The 27,849-nt window shown below is 37.5% G+C and overlaps 1 protein-coding gene across 1 annotated transcript; it reads left to right on the top strand.

Annotated features, from left to right (window-relative positions):
• Positions 1-5,185: 5,185 nt before the first annotated feature.
• MCCC1 (methylcrotonyl-CoA carboxylase subunit 1) lies at positions 5,186-23,642 on the top strand (the record flags this gene model as incomplete). The annotated part of the gene is made up of 17 exons (XM_082003333.1): positions 5,186-5,311; positions 5,743-5,838; positions 6,005-6,126; positions 7,167-7,314; positions 8,132-8,253; positions 9,395-9,506; positions 9,817-9,898; positions 10,713-10,840; positions 12,547-12,730; positions 13,173-13,282; positions 14,668-14,884; positions 15,988-16,074; positions 16,662-16,711; positions 19,584-19,721; positions 21,074-21,181; positions 21,946-22,017; positions 23,523-23,642. The coding sequence occupies exons 1-17, from the start codon at positions 5,231-5,233 to the stop codon at positions 23,640-23,642; spliced, it is 1,977 nt and encodes a 658-aa protein (XP_081859459.1). The 5' UTR covers positions 5,186-5,230.
• Positions 23,643-27,849: the final 4,207 nt, after the last annotated feature.

Here is a 27,849-nt window from a genome sequence, read left to right on the forward strand (position 1 = left end):
ATGAACTTGAACATTTATATGGGGCCTCCTGTATGTTCATTGCCTGGAGGGTGGATCTGAAGTACGTCTTTGAAGGCTGCTGGATGTCTCAAAATTCTCTCTTTCCTGACAAGGTTTAATGGCAGATGGAGGAATAGTCAACCATTTTTCCTTTTAAGGCAGAAAACACCCATCTGTAAGTCACACCACTGACTGTCTCAGAAGCACAAAAGTTTGCAATTCACTGGAGAAAGGTTTTTACATCAGAGTGCCTGAAAGAAAAAAGAAGAGTTTTTAAAAAAAGCATCAATTAGAGGAAAACAACAAGGGTGAGGAAAGAACAATTTCTATGGAGTTAACCCTTCACTAGGTTTAAGGTGACAAGACACGTGGAGACTACACTTTCTTTTTCACATCCATGGCTGTGGCCATTGCATGCCAATAATGGACAGTTATGCATGTCTGAAGCTTATCAGCCACAGCCACACTCACACTCCTGGGCTTTCATCAGCGTCTGGGCTTTCCCAGCTACCCACAAACTGTCACAAAACCTGCATTTCCCTTTTTCTGCAAGCCCTATTGCCTATTAAATTGATAGATCCCAAGTATTTTATTAAATTATAATTTAATTGACTCAGTCTCTGACTTAACACTTCCACCAAAATTTCAAAAAGGAGTAGGTTGTATTTCCCACATGCAGAAACAAAACAAATGGCAGTTGGGAAAAAGGAAAATGTTCAATCTGAGTCAGAAAATCTGTGCAGATTAGAGACACAGATCTTGGTTTTGAACGTCAGCTTTGCTGGGGCTTTCCTATGCCCCAGAAGTTTCTAAAGAATATGATTCATGAGCCCAGCCAATGTTTAACCTCATTCATTTTGCCATGGAATGACATTTTTTTCATCTCTTCAAGGAAAATGAATTAATATTTCAAATAAATTATGATGTTCACAACCTGCTCATGGAAAAAATAATGAGAAAAGTACTCTAATTATTAATCTAAAACAGCTTTCATAATATGTCAAGCTTCCACAATAAAATTCAAAATGTTGCAAATCCAACCTATCCAGTACATCTCTAGGTTCTTCACAGTACCTCTATCTATATACATGCACATTGAGCATATCACTGGTGTCAGTGAGAACATCATTATTTCTTGCATTTCAGTTTTATTACATTGCACTTTCAAACCTCTGCGTATACAACCTGGTTATCCCGCTTGATTGTGCAAGCCCTAAAAGCCATGCTTGCAGGATGCCTTCACCAAGATTGCAGATTTGAAATATAAATGAGTTTGTGACTTCCATTAGTTCTACTGGTCAAAGTGCAAACTCCTCCACCATCTCTGATTTATGTACTGTAAAAGATCTGTAGCTCTTCCCAATGTTCAATGGCAAACTACATAAAATGCTGCCATCTTGTGTTTAGAGACAAATTAAACATGCTGAAATTTTTTAAAATCTGGATTTCAAAAGGCAAAAGTAGGATCTACGCTGTCAGCACATTATGTTGAAGAAGAATGACGTGAATGAATTACGGAAAAATGGAAGTTTCACTTAATAATTTAGTTTTTAAAATCTCATCTTTAGAGTAAGGGCTGAGCCCATCACCTCTTGCAGTTGGGTTCAAGGGACCACACTCTTTCGCTGGGCCCATCTGGTGTCCATTTAATCTACTACAACCACTCAGTCCCTGGCGTGAGAGGTCACCATGCCTTTTGTGAAAAAGCATGGCTGCTTTGCTGCTTGTAAACAGCAACTAGAAATGCTTATTTTGACTAAGTGCTACTGTTGTTTTTTTAAAATTTACCTCTATGTAAGTAATACTAAAACCATGGCCATGTGAACTACTACTTTGGAAATACTTTGTTGTAGTCTAGCAGTATCACAGTTTATCTGAACATTGTTAACCTGGGTTCAGTAAATCGGCATGACTGAGACAAACGAGGTGGCCTTGGTGATTCGTCTCCTTATCTTGCTGCATTAGGAGACCCAGCTCAACGTGGAAAGTAGGAACGGCCAGAGGAGGCCTGACCACAGGCCCAGCTCCCCCACGCCCTGTCCCCTCGGGAGCACGGGCACCATGCTGGAGCCGTGCAGGGAGGTTTAGCAAGGCCCCGCACCGACCCACAAACCTGCGAAGCCTGAGGGAGCGGCACCGATCCTCCTCGCTTTCCGTTCACCAAAGGGTGGGACGTGCTGGTCCCACCGCTCTCTCACCTCCTCCATTTACACGACACGGTTCTGAGCAGGGGAGCTGGGCCCGGGCACAGCAATGTTATGGTATCCAAGTATCCCCGCGCCCTTCCCAACCACCCTCACTTTTTGAGTTGCTGCTCTCTTACAACCCTGGATATCATTCCCGAAGGAACACAGTCAGCTCTGAGCCCATGCATCCATAAAGCCAGGATCCCTTCTGCAGCGTGCATCGCTTCACACATATTAATTTTATTTGATCTGCCGTTTTATTGTCCAGTTTCTCGGTAGCATCCAACCCCTGGCGCCTTCTCCCAGCTCTGCCTTCACCAGCCAGCCGTTGCAGCCACGCTCCCAGACCGCTCAGGAGTGAGCACACAACCGCCCCTCGGCTCTCCTCCCCCGTGACCTCCAGCCTCCCCGAGCGCTTTCTGTCCCCGCTCCCCGCCCGGCGGCTCCTCCTCGCCGCAGCCCGCCGTAGCCCGCCCCTGCCGCGGCAGCCACTGGCAGCCGGCCTGGCGCGCACACCCTCCGTCCCGCCGGCCCCCGCGCTCGCCAACATGGCGCTGGTGCTGGCGGCCGGGCGGGGCCGCTGCTGCCTCTGGGCGCTGCGGCGGCAGTGAGTGCGGGGTGGGGGTAGGCGTTACACGGTGCACCGGGCCCCGCGGCCCCTCGGGGACGGCGGGTGCTGCTTCTGTGCCCCCCTGGCTTTGCCGACGCGCTCCTCGCCTCCTTCCCCTGTCCCCGCTGGGGCGGTGCGCGCCGTGGCGGCCGTTAACGGGGGCTTGAGAGGGGCGGCGGAGGCAGGCATCGCCCCCGGGAGGGAGCCGGCGGCGGTTGTCGGGCCTGGCGCGGAGGGAGGTTTCCCAAAGCCGAGCCTGGAGCCGGGCTGCCCGAGGGAAGGAGGGAGGGAGAAAGGGCTCTGCGCCTCGGGAGGAGCGAGGGAGCTGGGCCGCTGGTGCCGAGGGTGGCGCGCGTGTGTGGGCGGGATACAGGTACCCGGGCTCCTCCGTGGAAAGAGCGAGCGAAAAAACCCACCCAGGGTTTCAAGCGTAGTTTTAGCAGTTGGTACCGATGCCGTGAAACGGTCCTGGGTGTGCGGCGTTTGATAACCGCCGCTGCCTACCCGCTGCAGCCACCCCTCCGCCGTCTGTCATCCTGTGCAGGAGGAATTAGTGACCATGACAGCTGCTTGTTAGAAGTTTAGAAAATGCACTAATTTCCCCTCTCGCTACTGAAACTGAGCGTTTGGTTGTATGGTCTCAAGGATGCCGTGTGTCTTTTTGTCTGATAGCGTTTAAGTGTTGCTGGACTTGATCCAAGATTCCAAAGCTGATTTGTATGTTAATTAAAACAGTCCCAAGGGTTCGCTTTTACAGTTTCTTCCAGCCTCTGCTATCTCATTTCTTTAGTATTAGTCTTTGTAGGTTTAACTTTTTATTTCTGAAATTCTGCATAGCTCTTCTTTCGTGTGATCTTTCTCATTCTTCTCTCTTGCACCTTTTCTCATTATACACAACTCCAGTTTCCTTTTTAAGCTTTTCTGTTTTGTGGTTGTTCATGTCTTCTTTCCCAAATACTTCGAGTTGCGTTCTCTGTAATAAATGCCAGATGTTGACTGTTCTGTCCACTAAGAGAGTTGTTTGTTTGTTTGTTTTTTTAATTAAAGTTGACTATTTCAATTTGAATGCTGCTAAAAAAGCAAGGAGATAATTTCGTTGTGTCTAAATGAAGACACTTTAAGGAGAGATCTGGTGAAGTTTGTACAACCTTCCTTGTTGTACTTGAATATGTTTTGTGTAAGCAGTTGTATCAAAAGCTTCAGAGCTGTTTTAGTGCTGTTCTCTCACCTGAAAATAAAAGTAGCTTAGTTGCTACTTCTTCATATACTTGTGTAACACCTGTGTGTGTTTATAATTGTACAGGCAATGGAACCAAGTGCAAAGATTTGTGAAATGGGCCTCAACGATAGGTATGAAATTTAACTTTAGCTACTAGGCTTAATTGCTTGTGTAATGTGGGTGGTTTTACAATTACTTTTAGACCATTAGTTGCTGAAAAACTGTAGGGTATTTTAAATAAATATTCAATATTTGTATAGTTTTTGAAAACAGTAGTCTCTAGCTGACCGAACAGAAATCACCTTTAATGTGTAAACAACATTTTGAACAATTGTAGCTGTCATATCTAGGTATACTCAACTTAAAAAAAACCTACTTATTTTTGTGATGTTTTCCTCTGAGTCTTTTTCTGATATAAATGTTGCAAAGTCTATGACAATTGTTTTTATGCATTATGGTATTCAAACAAAATATGAAGGAATCTAAAAATCATTTAGCAAGATGATTTAAACTGACCCTGTTTTCATGTTGTCTAAAAAGATACGTTTTAGAATTCAGAGATCTATTTCTATTTTATTAGTTAGTTTTAAGCTATTTAGTTCTGCCTGTGAGGTCTCTGGCTGTGCTAGCCTTGTATTTTTATCATGTTGTAACTGCTGTCATGAAACTTAGTAGAACCTTGTAAGTCACTGTTTAAAAACAAACAAAAAACTTCATACCTTATTTTTTCTTTGTGACTGTGTATCAAGGGGTAACAGTGATCTTCGAAGAAACGTGATTCACTTCTATGGGTGGGGCAGACACAGGTGTTGATTGTTTCCTAGTTGGTCCAGAGAGTACACAGTAAAAATATAAACATCAACTTCTATGTTTTAAGTGTTGTTTTAGGATTAGAATACATTTTTTGGATTCTAAAAAGAAAAAAAGACTTAAATTAAACATACTTCTGCATAAGGACTCTAAGGAAAAACTTCTAAGACTAGCGTGGGAATGCTTTTGGGTGAAGCATGTGTTTTTTCATTATTGGAAGAAGTGCATAAACACTATAAATCATAAGAAAGAAATCTGAATTTAAAAATAGCTTTATTTCTAGGAGTGTTTTTCAGGATTTTTTTTTTTTTTTAAATTGCTTACGGTGCTTCATTCTTTTAAACAGGAGGTCACAACATAGGGAAGATTCTTATCGCAAACCGAGGAGAAATTGCATGCCGAGTGATGCGAACAGCAAAGAAAATGGGTGTGAAGTCTGTAGCAGTTTATAGTGAAGCAGACAGAAATTCCATGCATGTAGCAATGGTGAAGTATATTCATTAAGTTTGTGATTGACGTTCATTCACAACAATATTTCCTATTAATAAGTTCAATGTAAAAGTAGATGTGTGTGCTAATGCAGTTGGTTTTCACCTCTGTAGAGTTACTTCCAAGTTTTCCTTGAATCAGTGAAGTTTGCCTAGTCTTTGTCTCGGCACCTGACAACTCTACAGGAAGTGCATTAAAGTTTGGCGCTCTAACTCCAGAGTAGCCATGTGGGGTTAGAGAATGGACTCTGATTTTAGGAAGAAAGTTGGAATTTGTTTCACCCAGTTGAGCTGCTCCATGAAGAGCGGCGGTGATTTAAACTGTTGCATGCTAGCAGTCTCATAATATAATTAGCTCAGAAATTCAGTTAAATTTGCTTTTTATTGCCTAATAAACAGTCTGTGTTACATGTATTTTTTCTGTAATAGGCAGATGAAGCATATTGCATTGGTCCAGCACCCTCACAGCAGAGTTATTTGGCCATGGAGAAAATAATGCAGGTGGCCAAGGTCTCAGCAGCACAGGTAAGTAGATCATGACCTTAAATCTCTGTTACTTCCATGCTCTTTAGTTCTTTATTTTTACCGATGGTGTTTCCCTCTTGTGTTTCCTTACCACTCTACTGAAGTTTCAGGGTTTTCTAAGCTAAACTGACACAAACATAGGCTGGTAATGTTTATTCTATTTTAGGCTATTCATCCAGGTTATGGTTTCCTCTCAGAAAACACGGAGTTTGCAGAGTTGTGCAAGCAGGAGGGAATCATCTTCATAGGTCCACCTTCATCTGCTATCAGAGATATGGGTATTAAGAGGTATCTATTTCTGATTTGTTACTTGGTTATGCAATTTACACTTTGACAAAGCTAATTTTGTTAACAAGTGACCAGTTGCTCCGTAATTGTTTTATTCTGTCAATTTTAATTGTCTTTTATTTTTATGGCTTCCTTCAAAGGAATAAACTCCAGGTTTATAGATGTGGGATTACTGTAGGCATAGAAACAGTCAAGATTGTTCAGTTGTTAGGAATTTTATATTAGGAATTTTAAATTTTTAATTTTAGTAATTAAATACCTAACTGATTCTAGTTTTCCAGAATTGGGGTATTGCAGTGTTATATAGGCCACTATATAGTGTTCAGCAGTCAAATTGGATGTCTTCTATATCGGTCAAAAGAACAGTGGAAAGGAAACACTGTGTCATCAGGGGTTATAGTGGCTCGTAAAATGGGGTGATAAGTTTTGTTCATCACAGAGGATCTTATTCTTAGTTACTTAGATCAAAGAAATGTTTCCAGGGTGTGAAGTATAAAGCAAGAATATGGAAATAAGGTTATTACTAACACATGAACTGTGTAATATTAATTTCAGAGAATTAATTTTTTATCTCTTCCTAAAGTGAGAGTAAATTACCTCTGTAATTTAACTAGCTTTGCATGCATATTTTATAGTTGTTACGCATGATTGTTTTATGTATGGTGTGAATCCAGCCTGTATCATGAAAAGAGTTTTGCCTTTGTACAACTTTAAATATAGTTTTGGCAGGATACAGTGTTGTAATTTGAAAATGTTAGGTTTTAGCCTCCATAATGTGGGTCAAAAGATAGGAAAGAAGAGTAAGCCTGAAACAGACTACCACTTTAATCTGGAGGGCTTGGAGGAAAAAAAAATCCCTATTTGAAACATCTGATTAATTCCAGTCGAGTCATATGTAACCCACTTATGTAAATAGTCCCATTGAGATCAGTGGAACTACTTTTGTGAGGAGACTTAACATTGGGAACATATGCAGGTTTGGAGCGTAAAGAAAGAAAAAATATTATTATCATTCTAAACATAAAACTATTCTGTCAAAGCACTTCCAAAGCTATAATGTCTGCTGCTGGCGTTCCTGTTGTTGAAGGTTATCATGGAGAAGATCAATCAGATGAGTGTCTAAAGAAACATGCCAAGAGAATAGGGTATCCAGTGATGATTAAAGCTGTTCGTGGAGGTGGGGGAAAGGTAAAGGAACTAATCTGTTTATCACATGGTGTAAAGTTGTGATGTCTCGGTTTCTGTAACTGAATATGCTAAAAGAAATCTCTGAAGACAGATTAACTGGAAAACAATTTTTGCTTAACATTTGTTGTTAATGTCCAGTCCAGCACTATGAAGCCTCCTTTCCATTTGTTGTGCAATCAGGCACAAGATAAGTAGCTGGTATAAATTGGAAGAGTTTTGTTTATTTCAGTGGATCTCCAGCAATTCATATAAGCAGAAAAATTGTCCTATGGATTTGTTTAAGTGAAATTAGATGACTTTAAATTGTTATTTTGTAATAGCTTCTGTGACTTTTTTAGCTAACAGTTTTAAATGTTGCATAAGAAGTGATGAGAAATACCATTTAAGTATGGTAGTGTGTAGATACATTTTAATGTATGGTGAATTCCCTGTCTAAATCTGATTTTACTCTGAAATAAATTTATATAAAAATCACATGAAAGAGAATTCTAGTTATTTCCAAAATGGCTATATTTATTTTTTAATGAAATCAGTTTTTCTCTGCCTGTCTGGGAAAAATTCTATGATATTTAAGAATAAAATTGAATTTTGTACTCATCCATATCAGTCGAATGATAGTACCTATTTTTTATACTTATAATGGCACTTTCGGAGGGACTTGGTAGACTTATCTTATTGGAAGTTGATACACGATTTTGCTAAAGTTTAAGAAAAAAGGGAAAAGTGGTGTTGATAAGCTCATTTGCTGTTTTAGTCATGTACCTGTTTGTGTGCAACAAGTATTTTTAGACATTTAGATCTGCATCTTTTATTTTAGGGCATGAGAATTGCTCATTCAGAAGAGGAGTTTCTGGACCAACTAGAATCAGCTAGGAGAGAAGCAAAGAAGTCTTTTAATGATGATGCAATGCTGATTGAGAAATTTGTAGATAATCCAAGGTGAGAAACAGACGTTTTAACATAAACACTGTGATGTTTATTCTACTGTTAAACATAACTGCTTTAGGATGAAAATTGGCCTTGCGTGTTTTATTTGCACTATGGCAGGTGTTTATTTAGTCAAAATTGTTTATAATGTATTGAATTTCTTGTAGTGACTTTGTTTTGAATGATAAGAATTAAAATACCACTGTTCGGGAGGCATGGCAGTGACATCTAAAGACATTGATATTCCTCCTTGAGTGAGCTTTCTAAACTTGATTTACATCTAGAACAAAAAAATCACTTTATAAGACTTAAACTAGAGACCTGAGTCAAGCTGTCATGGTGTTTCTGCTGCCCTCAGGTGTCTTAAACTAGTTCTTTAATCTTTCTCTATTTTGATATTTAAAACAGAAGTGATAGTCTTTAGCTCATGCCTGACCTGGGAAACTGAGCTAACTTATTTTTTATAAAGAGCTTCTCACAGAGGCCTGTTTGATACTCTTGTACTTTACATCTGTGTTTCTTGAAGCATCACTATAAAGAAAGCATTTATTCTAAAGAGACTGAGGACCTGCTTATGCTGTCAGACGGCATGACAAAAATCTCATTAAAGTCCTGGGGAATTTCTTTTGCCAGTATCAGAGGATTATCGGAGTAGTGACAGATTTTTCTTAGTTTTATACATAGAATGAAGTTCTGCCACCTAATAGCTGTCCTCTGAAATAGTGTGTTGAAATAATGTTATTCTTGAGCCAGGGCTGCTGTCTCTTGTGAATTCCTACACAGTAAATTATGAAGGAAATCAACATTATCAAATAATAGTGGTTTTGCTTTTATTATAATGAAATAACTAATAAAGAGGTAGCAGCCTTAGATATGTATCCTGTTTATGCTATGGCCTGTGAGGTTTTACTGCAGTAGCTAGCATTTAGAATCCTATTTGATTAAGGAGATTGAGGAAGTCTAAAACAGTTGAAATCCTGCATAACAGCAGCCTCATTTCTACATTTTGGCTAGTTGAGAGCAGACACTTAAATCTGTAAGTCCTACTGAAGTGTATAGGACTGTGTACAAGATCAAAGTCTGTTTGGGTGAAGCCAGTCACAGGGTTGGGACTTTACTGAAATATGTTGAAACATGTATTATTATTAAACAGGCATGTTGAAGTCCAAGTATTTGGTGACCAGCATGGCAATGCAGTCTATTTGTTTGAAAGAGACTGCAGTGTGCAGAGAAGACATCAGAAGATCATTGAAGAGGCACCAGGGGTGAGCAGAAAGTTCTTGCATTTTTATGAACGGACATATTTTTAAAGTAATTACTAACCCCCATCAGATTGATTTAGCGGGTGGTGATTTATTTGTAGTTCTCAGTACTTGTTTTAATTTTGATTCAGAAAATGTTCTAATTGAAAAAATTACTTGCTTTAGGATCAGGGAAAACTTCTGTAGATTTCAAGTATAAAATTGATTAAGGATTTCACTACAGTTGCTAAATACTGCAAAATATTAATGTATAGTACGTTTAATATAACCAAAATTCACAGTAATTGATAATCTTTTGTATTATTATTTACAGCCAGGAATTAATCCTGAAGTTCGAAAGAGACTTGGAGAAGCGGCTGTCCAAGCAGCTAAAGCAGTGAATTATGTGGGAGCAGGTAAGTCTGTGGAGGTATGGCTGCTCCAGAGGTATGCTTTTAACTTAATAAGACTTTAACCCTCAAGGCAAATGGCATCTGATTGTTTGAGTATGACACACGTCCTCCAATTTTTTTGAGGTTTAAGCAAGTAATCACATCGTTTATTCTGGTGTAATTACAAATTTAAACTAGCATACCTGGTCTGAGCACAAGGCTAGTGGCAGGTGAAGGGCAGAAAGAAAAAATTTCAGAGCAGATAATCAACTAGATTGTTGTTGGAAAGTAAGCATTATGAGTGTTAGTAAGTTTGAGCAGAGCAAGGGAAAAATAATTTCTCTTTCAGCATACAAAGAATAATACTTTATAGTCAAACAGTAAAGCCTTAAAAGAAATCGGCCACAGCTCACTGTCTGTTAAGTCCATGCTATTTCCCGGGTGAAAAATAACCTGCTAAAATTATTTGTGGCTTTTCTTTTCTCACTGCTTCCTTGGGATACTTACTTTAAAAAATAATTACATGACCTGTACATATACACAATACTTTAAAGAGTCTTCTTGCAATTTTTACAGGTCTAATGAAATGCAGCTCTTGCTGTAGAGGATAATGGCTACTAAACAGCACAGGATATGTAAATGTGCAAGGAAACAATCCTTATGTTTTCAGACCTCAATTGTGTGACCTTTTAAGATAATTTGTATAGAGTTTAATGAAATTCAGTGTATCTCATTTAGAAATAAAAGTCTTGTCCTGGCATAAATCAATTAAATGTCTTAGGTGTGCATTCTGAAAAAGTCTTGTTTTGGCAAAGTGCCTTTTTATTAAATACTTCAGGAACAGTGGAATTTATTATGGACTCCCAACATAATTTTTACTTCATGGAGATGAATACCAGACTGCAAGTAGAGCACCCAGTTACAGAGATGATCACTGGAACAGACTTGGTGGAATGGCAGCTTAGGGTAAGTGTTAATTGATTTTTACATGTAGAGTTCCTCTTGTCTGGTAAATAGTGCTCTTTGATATTGACTATGAGAGATCAGATATGTTTTCAGAGCCTCATTTCCTATTCAGCTAATTGGGTAGTTTCCTTTGCTCTGAAGGATCTTACTACTGTATTTGATTGCAGAGCATTGTGTAGATGCTCTGAATTCCAACAAAGTCATCTTCCAGTTGTGTAGGAAAAAACATTTTTTAAAGTATATTTAGAGAGGCTATAGAGGATGTGGAAAGTGTGAGGAGTAGGGTCTTGATCTTTCCCTTGCCATGCTGAAAATTTTTTTAAACTTTAGTTCAAATGTATCTCTGGCCGCAAAAAAATCATTCTTGGATCAGGCTACAGGAGGAAAACTCTTCACAAAAACGTGTCTGGTGTTATACCTGTATAGTCACATTCTAGAATAAATGTATAGTTGTGTGGATTTGAGGCTATTTCCTCACACACCCAATTTGCAGAGAGATTACCCACATGTTCAAATGATAACAGGAAGTTTTGGACTGTGGGGAACTGGAAATTAAAAACAATTCTGTTCAGATAAATTCAAAAGTGAGGACAGCAGCACAGATTGAGCTTAAGTAGATAGGGTGGGGGAGTGTTTTATGTAACCAGAAAGAAAACTAAAAGGGCAAATGCTGATGCAAAAAGGAGGAACTTTTGGCTTCCTGATCTGGGAATGGAAATCGAGCATTGAGAGCTGAGTTGGAGCAGGGATGAAACAATACTGGAAGAAAGAGATAAGATGGAAGGGTTCAGTCTTGGCATGTGGCTTAATGAGTCAATAGATAAGAAATGTCTATCAGTTCTTGGAGAGATTATTTTTGAGAACCTGTATAGTACTACTCTTTCTTTGAAAACTTAAGTTATATTTTGCTGTCTCTGCTGAAATCCATAGTTCGGTGTCAGAAGGCAGAGTATGGAAAACCCCTGACACTTCAAAAGAAGATGAAATGTTGCTACAAATGTTTTAATAGAAACTTGTATTTTCCCATGTAGATGGAAATTTTAGTTTCCTGGTAAAAGTTCTTCTCTGTGCTTAACTGCAGCAGGCTTCTTGTTACTATTTTGTCCCGAAAAGCCCCGTTTTTTCAGTCTCAGACTGGTGTGTTGCTGGTGTTTGGTATTCCTGTATTTGTAATGTGAATTCCTTTGAGTAATAAAACAATGTTTCCTTCTCCATTAAAGGTTCTTAAATTGTTAGAAATCCCCGTAGAGGAACATACCCTAAATTGTACAGGTCCCACAGTATACAAAGAATCAACAGCGTATGTCTAGTGCTGGCTGCCAGTACTCCATTTTATCATCTGCTTTTGGAGCAATCTTTCTCTAGTTAAAATCTTGTCTTAGTTGACAAAGCTTTAACTTAAACATTTAATTATTTTTGACATAATCAGTAGAAAAAATTTAGACTGTTTTTCCGTTATGTTTTAGCTGTGTGAAATACTAGGAGATCAGTTTACTTAATAATTCAAAATTCTTTGGTGACTCCCAGAGAAAAGGAAGGAGTAACTTCAGAATTAGCCTTTTATGACCTACCACTTTTTTCTCCTTGAGCTTTTTTTTAACGTGGTTTCTAGTTATTCATGTTTAGAAGAAAGATATTTAGTATTTCATACACTGGCAGTCCAGAATATTGATCCTGCATTAAAGAAAAAAAAATATTTTTTTCAGGTTGCGGCAGGAGAGAAGATTCCCCTAATGCAGGAAGAGATTGTGCTCCGAGGCCATGCATTTGAAGCTAGAATATATGCTGAGGACCCTAATAATAACTTTATGCCAGGAGCTGGGCCGTTGTTGCACTTATCCACCCCACCACCTGATAGTTTCACCAGGATAGAAACTGGAGTCAGACAAGGTAAAACTGAAAGCAGTGGTGTAATCAGAAATATTTAACATCAAAAGCTTTTCTTTGTAAGCATTTCCCTCTGGCCTAAATAAGTTTGTCTCACAGGGTGTTGTTATAAAGACAAATCTCTACAGAATTGTTCTTCCTTGTGATTGTCCATGTTATTCTGGTCAATCATTTAATATTTTCTTTACCTCTTTATTTACCTGTATCCAAATTACTTTCCAGTGGATCATGCTGACTATATTTGTATCACTATTTATCAATTCTATAAGTCTATACTGAAGTTGTCCTTGGAATTGAAATGTCAGGTCACATAAAGATAGTGTTCTTCAAGAAGACAGAGAAATGTGGCCATCGATTGTGTCAAGAGTTTAATGCCATATGGTGTGCAGTACTATGCATTACCAACTTTCAGAAAGTGTTACAGCATTTCTTTAATATATTTTAGGTGATGAGGTTTCTGTTCATTATGATCCAATGATTGCAAAGCTAGTTGTTTGGGCTGAGGATCGTCAGGCAGCACTGAGAAAGTTGCGATACAGTTTGCATCAATATAATGTAAGTAGAAGGAATCTAGTGTGATTTCAGATCTTGAGCTAACTTTGTGAACATCTTGAGCTAACAAAATATGGACAAAATACTACAGTAAAACAAAAGTGGTTTCTAAGAGGGAGCCTGCATTGCCACTACCATTTCAGATTCATTGTTTGTAGAGGCTGTATTTTTTCCTAATTTGCAAACTGTCTTCATTGGTGGAGTGAGTAGAGATAAGTGTGAAGTCCAGTTTCACACATAGATTTTTTTTTTTTTTTTTTTAAGTTTCTGGTATGTTCAGTTGGGTAATGCAGCTGGGACTTTGTAGAAGCTTAAGGCTAAACAACAACATTTTCAATTCTACCATGAGCTTTCTCAAACTTCAAGGAATTTGTAGGTGGAATTTGTGTTAGATGATGTTTGCTTTTAATTTCTAATTTATAGAAACAATTAAATCTTCAGACTATACATGTGGTAAAGAAATAATGGAGATTTTTAATGCTGTCAGTTCTTTTTAAGAAGTGGTCCCTTATTCTCTTATAAAAACTACAGTATTGTATCTGTTTTCAAAAGCGGAATTGAGAAAGTTTGACTTGAGGTGTGACTGAATAGTATTTGTGCAGAATTAATTTACACTTTTAAATTGACAATATAAACATGACTGAGGTACTGAAAATGTTTGGCCCACTATAGTTTTAGCTAAAAATGAAGATTACTGTAAGAATTCCCATGGGTTTTTTTCATTATTTTCTTAGTAGTTCTGTCAATAAATGTGGACAGCACAATATAATTACCAGTTTCACTGATTGCTCTAAAATAATTATTTCTGTTTTCATGTTGTTTGCTTAGGTATTTTGCACTACAGGAGATGGATAGTATCTAGGAAATTTATAACACTGTTCCCATTTGTTACTATTAAAATATCTGAATATTGGAATATCCAAATACTATGAATACTGGAATATTATCTGAATAGTATGGAACATCTGAAACTATTACAACTAATTTTTATTAAGAGGCACTTTTCATATTTGGAATGTTCTTTTAAATACTCAGAGCATGGTTTTCCAAAGCAGTAGGTTTTTTTTCCCGAAATTACCTCCCATTACTATTGCTGGGAAACTTTCTTTGACTTCGCAGTGGACAAAGGTAGCATATTTGAAAACAGTGCTTTTGAGAAAGCTACTCTTGGGTTTGTTTTGGGGTTTTTTTTTCCTTTTAAAAGAAATGGTTTAATTGGTGATAAAACAGAGCAGTTGAATTAATTACATTTTATTGATAAACTTTGTGTTTTTATGGTGCTGTCTAAAGAAAGATTCATCTATCATCTATGTATAAATTGAGCAGAAAGCTGTGTATTCATTCATAACTTCATTTCAGTTTGGCAATATGCTTCTTTCTCTTTACAGATTGTAGGATTAAGCACTAATATTGATTTCTTACTGAGCCTATCAGGACACCCACAGTTTGAGGCTGGAAATGTGCACACTAATTTCATTCCTCAGCACCATGATGAACTGTTTCCAACCAAAAAGGCAACCTCACATGAAGTTATGTGTCAGGCAGCTCTAGGACTCATACTGAAAGAGAAAATGCTAACAGATGCTTTTAGAGATCAGTCAGATGGTAAGGATCATTCTTTTGTTGTATTTTACTTGTGACTGGATGAGGCAGTGCTGCGAGCTCATCTGCAATTACTTAATTTGTGTGCTCCCTTTTTGCCTTACTTTGTGCCTGCTCAGGGTTCTGCATTCTGGCATCTGTCAGATATTTATGCACAGAGCAGACTACACTTTTGTTAAGGGGCAGATATTGAATATATCACCACTGTAATGTACAGACTACTTCCCACAGCACTTCAGATAGGCACTGTCTGAAGGACCTTGGGATTCATACACAGTGTCACTGTGTACTCTTTGCTCTTTACAAGCATAAACAGTTAGTATCTGTTGCTATTACTCCAACAGTTGGCTCAAAATCTCTAGAGGTGTAAAATCGACTCTGCTAGGATTGGAAGAGGCAGTAAGGTTTAATGGAATGAGCAGGAGCTGAACAGTCTTGAGTTCTGACCTGTTAATGGCTATACCAGTGTGGCATGTGATTGCTGTTAACAAAACCAACATATAGTATAAATCTAATATATGCTGCCAACAACCTTGTTAATTTTCTTTCCTCTTCCACTTAAACTATCCTGTAAACATGGGAGAGTGGGATGGAAGGATTCCCATACACTTCCCTTGCTTGAAGAGACAACGAACTAATCGGGCAATATCTGACAGCTCTATATCTGATCCATTCTCAAAACCACCACGTAACAGAAAACCCCTCAAAATCTTCCCAGGCAGTTTGCTGCCATGTTTGACTACTCTTACAGTTGGAACTTTCACCTAAAGGTTAATCTGAATCTGCTATGTTGCAGCTGAATTCCCATGCTTTCTTGTCCTTTTCATGGATGTGTTTGTGGAGAACAGTCAGTGTCGTTTTTAGTAAGTGCTGTTGTTGGGGTCATGTTTTCTGTAGGTTACACAGCCTCAGTTTATTCAGTGTTGAAGCTTGAGTGAAGGATTGTTACTATCTATTACAGTGGTTCCCCAGTCTTTTATGTGCAATATAAATAGATGAGTATGATGGTAGTAATAGTAGGACAGTGATTATATAGTGTAAGTTCTAAATGTTGTGTTTTGCCAAAGTAGAATGAAAGTAAAATATCTGTATATTTTGTGTTTTAGATAAATTCTCGCCATTTGCATCCAGCACTGGTAGAAGGATAAATATATGTTATACTAGAAAACTGTCTCTGCTGGATGGGGAAAACAGTAAGTTAATAAAAAAGCGTATGGAGGGAGAGGAGATACTTAATGGATAAAGTCATTTCAACTGGTGCTTGAAAATTCAGGCTAAGAAATAGCAAATTGAAGCAGTATGAATTTTATGCAATTTGAGCAAGGAATTCTCAGAATCGTATGATTAATCCACATTTAGATCTTGAGATAAAAACCAAATTCAAAGGACACTACTGTTCATCATTTAAATTAATAAGGTTGACATTTTTAGAAGAGCTGAGTGCCATTGTGTGGGGTTTTTTTTTTTCTTTTTTAAATTTCACTTTGATGTGGAAGTATTCAGTACTTTTTCCTATCAAAAATCTGTTCTCTGTCCAGGTAACTTAGTATAGATTTCGGAGGATAACTTCAGGTGTTCATCTTTGAAAAACAAGGTATCTAAAATTCAGCATGAAATCTGTAGTATGTACTAGGCTAATCTGAAAATACTTGTTCTTTTCTTGGTATTAGAAGGTGTCTCTTATAAAAAAAAGATAGACTAAATATTGTTTGTATGTCATTATTCTCTAGATCCCATAATTAAATTTACTCATATATACATATTTTGTTTTATTGAACAGTTGTGGATGTAGCTGTAAGTTACAATCAAGAAGGGTCATACAACATGCAGGTACAACTCCCAATTTTTTCAGATATTTCATTAAATAAAAGAAGAATCAGTTTCCTGTAGACTTCTCTTGGTATTAAAGTTGCTTGGTAATTACCAATACAGGATTCTATTTTTGGTTTGCTTGCAGCCATTGTTGTAGACTATTATTTTGGCCTGAAATTATCTTTGGTAGATGCTGGATTGGCATGGAATTGCTACTAAAATGCTTCTAAAAATGAGGCTAAGAAAAGCATTTGTTTTTCCAGTATTTAAAGATCTTGCTCTTTATTTTTCCGTTCCTTAAATTTGTCTTTCTAAAACATTGGAAGTTAGATTTAAATCTGCATTTAAAAAGACATTTTTTCCACAGGACTCCTGTTTTATTCTGTGCATGAGGTGGATCTCCTGTGGGATAGATAAAAGCTTTCTAGAGCATTATCTGTAAGAGAACACTTTTTATTTTAAGATGGAAATCAGAAAGTGATTACCAAATGAGATGAAGAATGACGAGAGTAGTAAATCATCTGGTTAAATAATGGAATGATGCCTGATAGAACTGGTTTCTTTCTCTGTCTACACTATAGAGATCCTACAGGATACAACTGAAGATGCTTTAAACATAGATATTTTGTGTGTGTGTGTGATAGTCTTTTAATTGTGTGGCTTATGGGGGTTGTGTTTTGCTGAGTGTTGAATATCCTTCTTGCATCACCTGGAGTAAAATGGGTTTTATCTCAGATTTGGCACCCAAAATGATTGCATGCTTGAGAATGCAGTCTCTCTTTAGTTCAGCTTCTTGTTTCCAATATTCAGAAAGGGAGAATTATGAGAATAAGTCAGTATTTATGAACTGCTTAGTCTATATAGAGATGAGCATACTACAAAAATAGTGAGAAAATTATTGTGGTTTCATGGGTATAATCACATGTTGGGTAACTCAAACCCTTATACCCTTATTTCTACCAGTAAGTATATTGATATAACTCACATCCTTCAATAATACCCAGGTTATTCTGAGTGTATTGATTACATACATAATGCAGGAGAGCTTTTATGTTTCAGGCTTACCTCATGTAAGTAATGTTAGAAAAAAATAATAAGAGGCTGGAAGGAATGTAGAGTGGGGCCTTTTGGGGAGGGGAAGTGCAACTGGGGAGAATGTGGACTCCCAGGGAAGAAGGAAGAATGGGGGTGGAGATGGAAATGGAGAGAAACTGGAGGTAAGGGGTGGAGAAACAGAATTGGGAGCTCATCATGAGGAGGACCGTGCCTCTGGAGTGCTACAAAACGTGTCCTGAGGACAATCAACTAGAGCAGGTTGCTGGGCCATGGAACTGGCAAGTACTCACAGTGCTGCCCAGGGCGTTCCCTTAATTTGCACCTGTGCACAGGACACTGATCAAGCAAAGGATTTTTTTCCTCGGGGATCAGTATCAGATCAGCAGTATCCTTTCAATGCATGTTATAAGGTCTTCATTCAGGGGAAAAATAGTATGCGACTATAAACGAAGACTGAATTTCACAGAATCACTAGGTTGGAAAAGACCTTTAAGATCATGAAGTCCAACCGTCAACCCAACATCACCATGCCCAATAAACCATATACTGAAGTGCTACATCTACACATTTTTTGAACACTTCCAGAGATGGTGACTCCACCACCTCCCTGGGCAGCCTGTTCCAATGCCTGACCACCCTCTCAGTGAAGAAGTTTTTCCTAATATCCAATCTAAATCTCCCCTGGCACAACTTGAGGCCATTTCCTCTTGTCTTATCGCTGGTTACTTGGGAGAAGAGACCAGTGCCCTCGTCACCACAACCCCCTTTCAGGTAGTTGTAGAGAGCGATAAGGTCTCCCCTCAGCCTCCTCTTCTTCAGACTAAACACCCCCAGTTCCCTCAGCCGCTCCTCATAAGACTTGTTCTCCAGACCCCTCACCATCTTCGTTGCCCTTCTCTGGACACGCTCCAGCACCTCAACATCCTTCTTGTAGTGAGGGGCCCAACACTGAACACGGGATTCAAGGTGCGGCCTCACCAGTGCCGAGTACAGGGGCACGATCACTTCCCTACTCCTGCTGGCCACACTATTTCTGATACAGGCAAGGATGCAATTTCATCTCTATTCATAACACCCTGAAAGACTAGCAAGTCTCTGATTCTTTGCTTACTGATGTTAGACTTACAGCTAAAAAGTTTAGTTAAATGCGATGCACTTATGTTCATATCCTTACTGTCTTTATATTCTGAAGTTGTGTCAGAGGTGCAATTTCCATTGATGTACATGAAGGGGTTACCTACAAATAAATGACCTTTCCATTTGGTCTTTCATCTGCAGTTTTGGTGTCTAATTGACACTGTCTCCATTACTGCTCTCCTCTGGTCCTTTGTAGGTTTACTTGAATACATTGTAGTTTTTGTATTTTAAGCTTCCAAGAGTGAGGAAGTTACCTGTCTTTTGGAAAACATTGTGGAAGCTTGTGATGTGAGGTAAACAGTAGGGATTTTTCAGTTTGAAGAAAGTCAAGATGCTAGGACAAATTAAAAATACTGGACTCTACTAGCATCACTAAACAGAATATTCTGGTTTTTTGTTTTTCCTGAGAAATAGTATACCTTTGTATTTTGCTGGGTGCTCTTGCATAGTTTGTGATAAAAATTGTCCTCAGAGAGCATATTAGCTAATATCCTGAGATGATTGCATTGGATACAGAATATATTCTGCTAATTGAAAAATAAAGGATACCTAAGATTTTAAAAGATTATTTTTTTAAAATTCTGTAATTATCTATGAAGAATCTATGAGTGTATATTACAAATACTAACTTCTGGTTTGTCATATTAGAGTTCATGAAGGGTTAGGCGTTGTCCTTATAAAAACATTTAACTTTCAGATTCAAGATAAAACGTTTCTGATTTCTGGAGAGATCTTCAATGAAGGTGATTCAGTTTACTTGAGGTCTTCAGTAAATGGAACAGTGTGTAAGTCCAAATTGGTCATTTTGGACAACACCATTTATCTCTTCTTTCCGGTAAAGTTCTTTTCTTTATTATCACAAGTATAAAATTTTAGAGTTTTATCCATGTAAATGAACAATAGAAGTTGCAGGAGAATGTGAAAGAGAATAATAATTTCAAATTCTTATGTTGGCCCGTAGTGTTTTGATACTTGTTGGATTTATAGCTATAATTAGAAGTTAGTTGCTTATGGTCAGTGAGTGAGCAAATTAATTATTTTTAGAAAGATAAAATATAATTAGATGAATCAGAATTGCAAATGATGGTTTGGGAGAAGAGAACACAAAATATTAGAATGGTCAAGTATCTAAGTTTGTCATAGAACAGCAGCAATTACTTCAAACTGATAATTATTTGGAAGTGTTTGTAACTGGTATTTTTATTTCAGTGTATTTAATTTTTAATATTAAATGATACGAAAGAAATGGATACTGGTCTGAGGAAGGATAACTTCAGCTAATATTAAAAAGTTGGAATTATGAGTTACCATGGCATTATCTGCATTGCATGAATAATGTATTTGAAAGAGGAGTTACCCTTATTTGCATAATTAGGCTGGTAATCTTTTACTTGTAGTTTAAAAAAATTACAGGGCCCTAAAGTAACTCAATAAAAATGCAGTCTGAATAAGTAAATTATTATGTATTAGTTTCAATAATTAACCTCTAGCTCTGAGTCCCTTAAAGCTTTCAGCAGAATGCGGTGAAAATTTCTCTGCTCCAATGATGAGGACAAAATAATTCATGCTGGAATGGCAAAGCTCAGTTTTCCTGTGGTATCAGAGTGGAGTCTGGGGTGGGGGACCTAGAAGAAATCACAAGAGTTTTAGGATGGGGGGAAAACAAGTCTTTGGGAAACTCTGGGTAGCAAGTCTGAGAGGAATCAGGGGATTTTGAATGACTGTGCAAGTTTTTTCTAAACTTACCACTGAATCCATTTTATTGTGGATAGTGAAACGCTCATATTGACAATGCTTGGCAATGAAGATGCCATTGTCTGTGTCTTGTTGCAGTAACCTGCCCACCCCTTGTGCAGACAGTCTTTACTCATTTTCTAAAACGTGTCCTATTGCTGCGTCAGTAGGGAAGGTGTGGGTTTGGGACAAAGGTCCCTGCTGAGCCGCTTTTTCACATGGGTAGTTCCTTCTTTGCTAATCCTGAGCAGCAGCGGGTGTGGCTTTTAAAGACTTGGACATTGGCAAAGTAGTGAGCGTGCCCACCGTGTTTTTGCTGCTCTGGCACCAGCAGTCTGCCATCCTGAACAGTTGACTATTTTGAATAAAGCCAGATTTGTTCTTTCCCTGTATGTCGAATAGTGGTATTATTTTATGTTGTTAACTCCTGTGTCATTGATTTCATTTCTGTAGGAAGGTAGCGCTCAGATTGGCCTTCCAGTTCCCAAGTACTTATCTGCAGTAAGTTCAGTGGGGATGCAAAGTGGTGCTGTAGCGCCCATGACAGGCACAGTTGAAAAGGTAATTATAATAATATGGGTAGAAAATTAATTCTCCAATATACGTCCACGTTCGCTCTTCCAGAAATGGTGCTTGCTTCTGTACTGTACCAGGAAAGAATAAGAGGCAGAAATGTCAGTGCTGTGTGGCTTCACCTAATTGGAAAAAGCCTTGTTTACTCTGACTTTTCAGCAGCCATCCAGGAGTTTTTCAGGCTTCTGGTCATCTTTTTCTAGAGCTCTGGAAGATCTGAATATTAAGTAATCCTACTGCCTAAATAATTTTTTTCTTCATCTTAATTACTTTCTAAGTCCAAGTTCCATGAAGTGTTAAAGGCTGTTTGATCCATTTCACCTAACCAGAAGAATGAGAGGCCAGATGCATGGCATGAAAAATAGGTGGCTCCTGCAATTTTCTTTCTGGATTTTGTTTTAAAAACAACTTTAGTGACTGGCTCCAGGAAAAGGTTCTGTACTCTCTCAAAATAGAAGCTCTTAAGCACAGAAAGGGTGCGTATACATTGTCTCTTGTAGTGTTTCTTCTTTGATAAATAAATGGCTTCTCGGTCATCCTGTTAGCTGTTACTGAACCTCCTTCTAGAGCCTCTGACTCCCCTTGAGTATTATCTAGAGAACTCAGATACCCAATTCAACAATAATAAAGATATTATGAGGTTGTTTTTGCAAAACCGTAATCGCTGTGATTGTGCTAGTCAAAATCCAGCTGGTGATTTTTAATGGTACAGACATGAGTGATTTTTTTCCCAATTTTCTCTTGAATTGTAGGTGTTTGTGAAAGCAGGGGATAAGGTTCAGATCGGAGACCCTCTAATGGTTATGATAGCTATGAAAATGGAGGTGAGTGACATATAAAAGGTTTTAATTACTGAGAAAATAAAAATGTGGTCATAATTTAATTATTTTTTGTGGCATTATTTAAATATGGTGGAGATTGCAGCTTGCAGATGTCAGTATCACTTTATATGCTGTAAAACAAGTGTTGTGTGTGACTAGATTTGAGAGGATTATATTTGCTGTTATTTTATTAACAAATTATGATTATATAATCCATGCTATTCTGCAGATGTTTTAACATTCATTTGGTTAGCTTTGTCAGTCCTTCCCCTCCCCTCCCAAGACACCAATAACCCTTTCATTTTTCTAGCAGAAAACTGTCTAGGTATATCTCTTGCTCAGTGTCTGTGATACAAGCATATGTAATGTCTGCAGTTACTTCATGCAGAAATTTAGCTAATGATGATTTTGTAAATATGGCCAGGATTTTTTTGTTCATAATGTTTTTATTATTATTTACATAAAGTTTTACCAAGAGCACACTAAAACACTCTTTGTAATTGTCCACATGGCATTCAGTGGACTAGTATTTTGGCCATTATATCTTGTCACATTGCTTGACCACGGCTCAAATTGCTTGAATTATAGTTTTTGCTTATTAGTTTATTTTAGAATTCAGTTTGTGGTAGCAGAATTAATGTTATTGAGAAAATTTGCCTTTCCCTTATCATGTCCTTTCATAAATTACACTAAAATTACCGGAAAGACAACATCTATGCACTAAAAAAATTACACCCAAAATTATTTGCAATTGGATGCTAAATGTTTGTGCCTTTCCAGCTGGTGTCTCAGACTGACGTTATCTGAGTTGTTATCTTTTTTTGCAGTGTTATTAAAATATAAAATGTAAAATTTAGAAAGGAAATTATTATTTAAATGAATCCTTGCTTGGATGTGGGATTTAATATCTGATACGAAATGTTTTGATATTAGACTAACCCCATTTAGAAAATTACCAAGCAACAAAACTTTAATGAAAAACTAACCTGATACAGTGCAAATAGACCAATTTGGGGAGTGGTATGTCACTACTGTCACTAGTAGCTGCATTTGTATTTTATCTGGATTTTGCCAAATAAAGACACCTGCTGGCCAGCAAACAGAAATATCCTTAGAAAATCTGCAGATTCCTCTTAAAGGAACAAATCTGCTATATGATTAACGTTTTGGATTAAAACTGTATTATTTCTGCCTGGTGTTTATTATAATAACAAAAAGTATTAGTGAAGTAAAATAACATTCAGCTGTTCATACTTCAAAATATAACATTATATAGCATTTTTGTCCCTAGTATACTTACCAAAATAAATACTGATGAGAAAACTTGAAGAGGGTCTAGGATAATGTTTTAACAGAAGGTTTAAAATAAATATACAAGTGTCAGAGGAAGTAATTAAGGGTGTTATGTTCTAATTGCACCAAAGAGTAATACTAGCATTTCCTGCAGAGTGAGAGGGGAGGGAAAAAAAAGTACTCTGTTGGTTCACTATTGATCTGTTTCCATGCAGCACACCATAAGGGCTCCAAAGGCAGGAGTGATAAAAAAGGTTAATTTCCAAGAAGGTTCCCAGGCCAACAGACATGCTCCGCTAGTTGAATTCGTGGATGAAGAGGCAGAGTCAAAATAAAATTCAAGGAAGGCGCATTTTATTTTTTCTACTTTGCTGATTTTTCTCTCAGGAGAAGATTTCTTCATGTTTTCAGCAAACTCTTTTGTATAATAGATTGGGGAATTGGTTTCCTCTGCACATCCTGCATAGTTTGACTGTAAATTATGCTGACTTTACTGAAATTTGGATATCACTATACTGTAATCACATGTATAACTTGTGGACCTATGTAATTGTTGTTCAGTGGTTATGTTTGCCTGTGAAAAGGCATTAGACTGGAAAAAGATGTGGACCTCTTAGAGGACGTGAGAGGTTGGTAAGGACTTTAAGTTACAGACAGCTAAGGTTCTTTTGCCTCCTTCTCATTCACAGCTGCCTTTTTCCCCTGAGATGTGTGAGCATTGATTTGAAGGAAATCTGAAAGGTGGCAGTTGTTTTATGAATTCATTTCTGTGACAAAGTTCCTGTTTGTGGCTTATGCTTTTGCCTGAATAAAGGAATCCAGGATTGTTCCTTAGCCCAGGATCCCTCTCAGTCATTTTTGGTGCATCTTTTTTCCTATTTACCTCAATGAATAGTGAAAATTTGCATTTCCAAAAATTATTTTAATATACTTTGAAATATGCAATACAAAGCATTTTAAAAATACGTATTAGCATTTGCTACACTAATCAAAGCTGGAACATAACTGCTTTCCAAAAATATAATTTGATCTTTAAGCATTAAGTAGTAGCACAGAAAGATGATAAGCTTATTTAATACCTAGAAAGTGTGCCAAAATAAAATACTGACTTCAAAACTCATTATTTTTCCCTTGTTGTTCACTTTCTAATATATTACTTATTGTCTGTAATGAAGTATACCAAAGTATGTACAACAACATGAAATATGACTAAGAATAATTTTTTTTTTTGCATCTGCAGTGTTGCAGAAGGAAAAATTGGTAGGTTTTTTGATATGCAAAGAAAATATTTCAGATGCAGCATACTGATCATTCGCCATAAATTTATTTTAAGTCCTTTAAAAAGCACCTCAGAGAAACAGGAAAAGGGGAAGAAAACATTTTAATTGTTGCAAACGTGCAAAATCTTTTCACCTTTTAGTTAAGATGAAGTTCTGCTTGTCATATGAACTTTTGATATACTAATTTAAGACAATACTGTGGTTTACACTGCACAAAGGAACAAACACAGATACTGCAGTGATCCCAAACTTGTAGTTACAGCTGTGCCAATGGCTCCTTACATTTACCTGAAATCTCATTTCTGAATCAATATACATCATGGGAAATTCTCTGATCTGATTCTATAACCATGCAGTCTTGCCTGCAATGCAGACAAAAATTGTAAAAGAAAAAAGTAATGGCTCTGGATGGTCTGTATAGTAAAAGCACACAAATACTTCAATTTTCCTTGTAATCCAATAGCTACCGAACAAAAAATTACACTCCAGTGATCATCTTGTAGGATATTGCCACAGTGATTTTTATTTACTGCCAAATAAAAATTAAGCTTAACTTTGAATGTTTGTTTTCTTTTTTTTTCCATTTCATTCTTTCCTTGGTTGCTTATGTTTATGCATTAGAGGGTTTTAAGCAGCTGTTTATGTATCATCATCTGATATCTGACAGACCACAATCTGCAGATGACATTTAGGAGGCAGTAATCCAGACAGTCAATAATGGGTTTCACTGCAGGTAAGTTTAGTGACTTGTTTTATATAAAAATGGAATCTACATGTAGAAACATGAACTCTGTCCTGAAGAGACACTGCAGCTTGGCATTTATTTTTTAGTGTCTGTGTGACATTGCTGTGTTTCTAGACCTACTTTCCTACCCTGAATCTGTAGCAAAACATTGAAACTCACAGCAGGAAGTTCTCTATCCACTAAATCTGATCTACTTGCTTCAGCCAGACAGTGAAACGAGAACACGTTCCTTGGATGCTGACAAAATGTCTCCCTTAGGAATGGAGACAAATAATTTTACCGTTTTTTTATTTTCTCTCACTTCTGAAAATCAGTTGTTAGTTTTTTTCTCTACAGGTTTCCACTGAGATTGATCCCCCTCCCCCCCAATAGTAATGGTTTTGTTTATTTCAGAATAAAATCTTTTGCAGAAGTCACTATCAGAATTTGTGCACTTGAAGGCTGTTTGAAATGTTTTGCTGCAATGTGATTTAATTGAACTTAATTGAGATGCACAAAGAATTATTAAAGGTAGGTTGTTCCTGTAACCCAGAATTTAAACTTAAAAAATATTCAGAATTTTTCTATTTATTACAAATAAATCCTTGTGTTATAAATGTGAATTGATAGGAGCCATATGATAGCAACATAGCTGTAACTAAACTGTTGTCTGTAGAACACTTAGCAGTAGAGTAAGAAAAAAAAAATTGGTAATTGCTTAAAATGCAATACTTTATCATTTGAGTTAAAAGGATAATCCCTGCAAGTTATTTTTTATCAATATGCCTTTTCAGATAGTTCTGTAGTTCTGATACAAGAGTCATAGATATTATTCTAACTGTAAAGATTTATTCTGCTGCCAGAGGAGAGAGGAGACCGGGTCATGGGCTATGTAGTTCAGCGACAGTTGACAGTCGACAGGAAAGAACAAGGGCGTTAGTGATCCAGACTACAGCTTCTGTGAGACAAGATCAGTGAGTTTACTGGTCAGCTTGTTAAATCGGGTTTGTAATGTCCTGTGTGGTAGTGTGAATGTTGCCATACCAAAATGACGGCCCTTCGTAAACTTCAGTTACCCACCTGCGGGGATCTCCGTCTCTCTTGCACTCCTCAGCTGCTGTCAATCACTATAGCTTGTACCCAGTGAAGATCTGTGGTGTGGAGCCTGAATTCTTGCTGAATCAGTGATGAGGACACAGGGAGTGGAAAACAGGAGAGCAGGACTGTGTTCTTATTTCAGCCACTGACTCACCATGACTTCAGGCAAGTCACTTAGCAGATATTTGCCTGTGTTTCCTCCTATTTAATGGGCTTGATGGTAATCAAAACACTGCAAAATTTGTGGACACAGTGATTTATAAATAATTATTTTCCATGCTTGCTGGTAAAAATGTAGTTTCAGATGTAGACTATTTTTACTTGTAAGGGTTTTTTTTTTTACCTTTTATACAGTAAATATATATACCAGTGAATTGTAAAAATAAAGTTATTTTGTTGTAATGGTTGTATCTACCTAGTTAGCAGAAAATCCTAGCTTTTCTCTTCATGATGATTAAAAAATGAATACTGAAGTGTTTTGGCAGGACCTTTAAAACTTAAGTCAATGGTAGGGGAAAAAAAATTAAGTTGATCTGAGCACACTACTCTTTTATTAAAGCAACTTGTACCTATTTTAAAGGGCATGTCAACCAGTGTGCTTATCACAGGTATATTCATTTCTGTTGGTTATTCTTCTGTTCAGTCAGATCAGCAATTATTTGACTCGGTTCTATCTGTTCTGTTTGTAAAAAGCTCAACAACGCTGTGTAGAATGTGCTTGCTGAACAGTCAGTGGCAATGGATTAAGGTCTGAACAGCTTTTACAAAAGGTATGTTCTCAACAGCTACTTTAACGGCTTATGCAGTTACATTCAAAATTATAGATTTTTATGCATGAACAATTCACAGGTAAATATCACTTAGTATCTTTATGATACTGGGGCATAGCCTTCTGCATAAGAATTCCGTTTAGAAAGTAATATACACTACTGAGTGTCATATTAAAAAGTCAATATTGCAGAAATTAATAATTGAAACCTTAGCCTTTATTTTCATGTGGACTGATTGTATTTCTTGAAAGAAAAGTGCCTGGGCTCAAAAGGCAATGCAGTATCTTTTATGAGACATTTGATGTTAGCTTAAAATCTGTTGATTATACAATGAATCCACGTTGAAACAAACATGGATGTTCTGGTTGAATACCCCGTATTTTTTATTATAGCAGTAATAAGCAAGTGAAACACATGTCTAGAGTCCTACTGGGTTTTGAAATTATAATGGTAGCTGGATTTTAGCTTTAATCCGTTTTCCATATAAACAGTTCTGGTGCCAAAAGTTGCTCTTGAAATGGTAATTGGTCTCTGTGAGTGGCAGCCAATCTGCTCACTTAGAAGTAGAGAAAGCAGGAGATGTTAATGTACTAGAGCCAGCAAAGCTCCAAGGAGTGTCTGGTGAAAATGACTGCTGCTGGGAGCTCCATCCCTCTTTTGCCTCTCTGAA

This window comes from Phaethon aethereus (genome assembly GCF_964289735.1).
Source record: "Phaethon aethereus genome assembly, chromosome: 9".
NCBI lineage: Eukaryota > Metazoa > Chordata > Aves > Phaethontiformes > Phaethontidae > Phaethon > Phaethon aethereus.